Source organism: Fulmarus glacialis, unplaced genomic scaffold (assembly GCF_000690835.1).
Source record: "Fulmarus glacialis isolate BGI_N327 unplaced genomic scaffold, ASM69083v1 scaffold1549, whole genome shotgun sequence".
NCBI classification, from domain to species: domain Eukaryota; kingdom Metazoa; phylum Chordata; class Aves; order Procellariiformes; family Procellariidae; genus Fulmarus; species Fulmarus glacialis.
This window is the reverse complement of record NW_009234988.1, coordinates 12025-17730: the sequence shown is the minus strand read 5'-3', so window position 1 is coordinate 17730 and position 5706 is coordinate 12025. Positions and strand designations below refer to the sequence as shown.

Below are 5706 nucleotides of genomic sequence, written 5' to 3'. Positions count from 1 at the left end.
CCTACGCTGCTTTAGAAAAAATATCACGTGATGGATTTCCCAGCATGGCACACAGAGCTCCTGGCTCTTGTATTTCCCATGCAGGTACTCAGAGTATTTCTAGAGGTGTAACTTCAACAAAATATCAAAATCTGGAAATAGAAGTTAAATAGCTAATCATTACAGGGGGGTTCTCTTCCTTCCTTTTTAAAACATGACTCTAACCCTGGTCCAAAATTTCAATTTCTGCAGAGAGAAAACTATTTTATTTTCATTAGCTGTGGTCCTGAGCCTTTGTCTAAGGAGCCTCCATATTCAGGACTCAGTCAAGGCTAGGATAAATGGGGTTAACCTGATCCTGGGGTTGCTCATTTTAATTTCTTTCCAGAACTTGTGATGGCTTCAACTTGGCAGAAAACACAGGAATTCTACAACTGGGTCCTTGAAAGTGGAGGTAGGTAGAGATGTTGTCTTAAATAGGAATTTGCACATAAATAGCATGATCATGAAGAACAAACCTAGAACGAACATGATCCTCATGTGAGCCCATATTTTTTTCACTAGGCATATTTTCACTTTTCCTTCTCCTTGATCACGAACTTCCCTTAAGTCTTGAAATATATCTCAGGGACACTCCAGCTGGATCATAGTAAGGAATGCAGGGATGGGGGATTTCCCCTGCCCATAGTAAGGAACTCTCAGCAGCTTTCTGTTCAATGTACAATGAGTTCTGACGGGATGATGAGCAATATGTGCTCAGGATTGCCTGTGAATTCTGGAATATTAAAGAAAGCGAATTTTTTAAAATGCATATTCATGTGTCATGGGAAAGCTTAGTAGACCAGAGAGTTAATACTTTGAGGTTTAAACTCCTTGTGATGCCAGTAAAACCTATTATCAAATGAAATATTGACAGAAAGCACCCCTCAATGTTTGAGATTTGACATTTTGCAGTTAGGAGACTTCAGATCTTCAATAGCTAGAGGTTCTGCGGGTCCAGTTTGGTCCCACAGGGCTCTGTTGGATCCGCAGAGTTAAATGTAAGGAAAAGCCACCAAATGGCATGAAGGTGGAATGGCAGGCCTGCGTGGTGGCTCTGATAGGGGAAGGACATGGGGCATAGGGCTCAGGCTGTAAATGTTTCAGGACTTGAATTTCAGAAGACAGTCTAAATTGGGATTCAGGACTTCTGACGGACTGTTAAATCCAGAAGTGGAATATCAAAGAGCTCTTGACACTGCCCATAACAGGAATAGTAAAGTATTGGGAGGTTTAGAAGGGATGGGGATTAACAGAGTCGTGTAGACAGGGATGGCGTTTTTAAAAAAAATACCCTGAGCCAAGGACTAAAATTCAATAGAGGATTTCTGCAAGGACCCCGGAGCTAGAATAGTGAGAGGGGGTCTGGGGCTTGGGACTGGCAGGTCAGGAAACAAAAAGAGAGGTGTTGAGGGAGTTTAGCAGAGCAGTGACCACATTGGGAATAGGAGAGGAAAGCATGAATGGGAACTGGGATGTTTTGCAAGTATAATGTATCTTGCATTTCTGTGGGTCAGGGATAAGGCAGGATTAGGAGGAGGTGGCATGACAGAAAATCTGTTGCGCTTCCTTCCCTTTGCAGTAGGACTGAAGAGCAGTTTTAGCAGGGAGAAGTGTATTGTCATTTTCCAGTGAAATGGCATGCTTTTAAGAAAGTCAACCCTGTAAGTAGATATAAAAATGAAGGGGTGGAGAATTTCAGATGTCCTGAGCATTGTGGGACAGGAAGGAAATAGCACCAGTGACTGAAACAATTTTATTATTTAGCTGTAAAGATTTACACTCCTGAAGAGCCAGGAACTGTTTGGTTTGTTCTGTGCATCCCTGCTGCATATGTCTTCAACTACTTCTTTCGCCCGTATGTGGGACAGTCTTGCAGCCCGTGATGAGGAGTCCAGCTCATGACAGGAAAGGTCTGTTCACTGCTGTGCTGCAGAAGGACAGTGGTCAGCAGAGCAGTCTTCTAGGTACTACAGTCCCAACCTGAATGTTGTGCTAAAGTCTTCTAGCAGAGTCTGGCACATGGAGCTCCTGGGTAGGAGAAGGACTGTGGTACTGCTTTGTACAGACACGAGATATCAATTTTCTTTTTGCCAGAGAGCGTGCCACAGAGAGCATGCTGAAGGGAAGTAGTTAAATACATCTGCCACACAGCGTACGCGATGTGCCAGCTTTGGCTGGGTGTTTTGCTTTTCAGATCCAAGGACAGACCCATGGCCCCTGGTCCGCTCTCCACTTCCAGTCACACTTCTCTTTGCTTTCTACCTCTTTGTGGTGGCACTGGGGCCCTTCTACATGCGTAAGCGGAAACTGCTGAAGCTGCGAGGCCTGCTGATTTCCTACAATCTCGCCATGATGACGTTATCAAGCTACATGTTTTACGAGGTGAGGAGACACGATTGGTCCCTCCTGGGTAAGCATCCAGGAAGTGTTTGAAAGCCAGAGCCATTTCAACAGCTTTTTTTGATGGACTCTAATGAAGGGAGTGGAAGCCAACTTGGACATGCCTACGTTTTGCCACAAGAGGAACAGTATTGCCCTGTTGAATGCATTATTTCCAAAGCATACCTGATTTCCTCCCATTTCTCAATCTTCCTCTCATTCACAAAACTAACATTGAAAGGTTCCTGAGTGAACGAGTTGAAAGCTGAGATCTCCCCAGGAGACACAGAGCGTATGGAGGATGTGGAACCTCCTCATTTCATCTCCAGTCTGGCTGGTGAGGAACCCGCCTCTGAGAATGAGAACTGCTTTTCCAGACTTATGCAGTCCTCTCCAAGAGCGCCAAGCACACTGCAGCTTCCTGCTCCCCAGAGTACTGATGACATTGTTTTCTGCTTGTTCTCAACGCATAAGCCTTTCTACAAGCCTTTCCCCAGTTTATGTAGGCCACTGAAAACTCTTCAAGGGAACATGGCCGTATAGGTTTGAAAAACATTTTGATGTCGACAAATTTGCCCTTTTAGTTTATAACACAATTGTTACCTTTAGTTAAAGCAAAATGCAATTTTTTTGAGCAACTCGGTCTGAAAACAGGTATGAAAATTGCTTGTCTGTGCTTGATTGTTCAGTTATACTGATTACTTGGTCCATTTTTTGGCTTTCCAATTAATAGGCAAGTGCAACCAGCCAAAACAAAAGAGCATGGGATCTTTGCAAAGGAAAACAGTGTATTTTCAGAGAAATTCTGAAGCCTAGAATTCACTATTCCCGCTGAAGCATTTCTGAGCACTCCAGTGATTACATAAAGAATTACAAATATGCCCAGACCAAATTTTCTTTTTCAGATTCCAATGAGGATGTGAAGTACTTTGTTTTAGGTTTTCACTATTTGCTCAGTATAAATTACACGGATTTTCTGTCAGTGAGTACTAGATTGAGACCCTATTACCTTAGCATTAATATATACATCTTTTTGGAACAGATGGCATTGAACAGAAAATGGATCTCTATTGCTTTTCTTTTCTTTCAGTTTCTGGTAACTTCAATCTTGGACAACTACAGCTACCTGTGCCAGCCAGTGGATTACAGCCGAAGTGAACTAGGAATGAGGGTACAGTTCTATACAAAACTTGCCTTAGGCCCTGCTCCTCCCGTGGGTGTGCAGATTCTTTTGCTCCTAAATAGCAATTTATGTGGCTAAGAAGGCTTTTACTCCAGTTTGTTGCTTGTAAATCAATTTCACTAAATTTTCTGCTTCAAGAGTTGCACTTTGCTTTAGTTCTCTATAAATTAAACTAAAATTAAGTTCTCTATAATTCTCTATAATTAAAATAATTCTCAACATAGCTGTCTAAGTTCCCTCTTTGATCACTAGAGAGAGGGTGATCCTACCATATGAAGATAGATACCTAGTATAGATACTGCAAATTACCTCTGAAATATACATGACTCTTTCCATTGACTGTATAAGGATTCTGGGTGATCACTATCAATAAGAAAACCAGTTTTTACATCCTCAGCTTTGCATGACATAAATCTTACTCAACATTTCTTTTAGCAGAGGGATTTGGCTAAAACTGTTCCTTGTCTGGTCATCACAAGGGGGGTTGGGTCCTACCAGCTTCAACTTTCCAAAATGCTGCATGAGTTTTTTTCTGTTTGAATTCAGAGCTATTATGCTTAGCTTCCAGATATAACCAGGCTTTGAAGAGATGCAAGCATGGATGTTAGCTTTTCAGTTTTTCAGATATTGCCATCAGGCTAGAAACAGTTTCTGAGTAGCTCATCGTTGCCTCGTCAAAAAGCAAGCAACTTAGCAAACCAATCATCTGACTAGCCAAAGCAACCCTTAATGCCTTTCCTCCACCGAGATCAACAAAACAAACAAACAAAAAAAAAAAAAAAAAAAAACCCACCAGCCATAAAAGAGCCCCTTAGTTTTTCCCATTTGCTGTTGATCCCAGGTGGGCAGCGTTCACATAGTGCATGGTTGAAAATCTCAGGCAGTGAGACTGAGCAGTGATTTTGTTTTGAGGTCTAACAGCGTTTCCTTGTGCTGCCCAGCAGATGGCAAGAGTGTGTTGGTGGTTCTTCTTCTCCAAAGTCATCGAGCTGCTTGATACGGTAAGGAGGGCTCGGCTCGGCTCCATAGCGGGACTGGTGCTGTAAATAAATCACTCCCTTGTCAGAATGGGGCAGGGTGCCAAAAGCTAATGTCCTCTCTTGATCCTGTATTGATTTGGTTGATGCTTTTCAGTAAATGCTGTTTTCATGTGTTCTGCTTTGCCTGTTTGTGGGAATAAGGCTGATACTCTTAAAGAAGAGGGCTGAGCTTCAGCGTGCTGTTTTTTGACACCACTGGATATCATGCTGCTAGGCTTCCTCAAAAGCTCCTTTCCAGAAGAAAAGAATCACTGCTGTCCAGTCTGCCTGTCTCTGTCCCAGTGGCTGCACACATTCACCCCCCAGCATCCTTCCTGCGGGCAGGCATTCCCTCCTAACCCAGTGCTAGGGGAGAAACTTTAACTGTGGCTATTTCCAGAAGGTCCCCCAAAATCTTAGCTGCCCATTGATTAAGGCTGCCAGACAGGATCTGCCATTGCACATCTGGCTAAATAATAATGGTTAGTTGGGCAGTAAAGAAACTGCAAATGTACAAGTATGTGTCCCGGTATTTTTGCTGCCACGGATTATCCCAAAGTTGTGGGTTAAAGGTTTTTGTCTGTTGTAGTTTAACCCGGCAGGCAGCCAAACACCACACAGCCGCTCTCTCACTCCTCCCACCCCCCAGTGGGATGGGGGAGAGAACTGAAAAAAAAAAAAGTAAAATTTGTGGATTGAGATAAAGACAGTCTAATAGAACAGAAAAGGAAGGGAAAATAATAATAATAATAATAATGATGATGATGATAGAATATACAAAATAAATGATGCACAATGCAGTTGCTCACCACCTGCTGCCCAATGTCCAGCCCGTCGCCAAGCAGCGATCGCTGCCCCCCAGCCAACTCCCCCTCGCTTATATACTGAGCATGACGTCATATGGTATGGAATACCCCATTGGTCCGTTGGGTTATCTCTCTTGGCTATGCTCCCTCCCAGCTTCTTGTGCACCTGGCAGAGCATGGGAAGCTGAAAAGTCCTTGACTAGCGTAAGCACCACTTAGCAACAACTAAAACATCAGTGCGTTATCAACATTATTCTCATACTAAATCCAAAATACAGCACTATACCAGCTACTAGGA

At 43.1% G+C, this 5706-nt stretch overlaps 1 protein-coding gene across 1 annotated transcript in view; it reads left to right on the top strand.

Moving 5' to 3' along the window:
• The first annotated feature begins 375 nt into the window (after positions 1–375).
• Positions 376–5706, top strand: part of LOC104082606 (elongation of very long chain fatty acids protein 4-like) — a 9303-nt gene continuing 3972 nt past the window's right edge. Inside the window, exons 1-4 of the mRNA XM_009585802.1 lie at positions 376–433; positions 2216–2403; positions 3491–3571; positions 4528–4584. Coding sequence (XP_009584097.1) covers positions 376–433; positions 2216–2403; positions 3491–3571; positions 4528–4584 — 384 coding nt within the window. The remainder of the gene's footprint in view (positions 434–2215; positions 2404–3490; positions 3572–4527; positions 4585–5706) is intronic.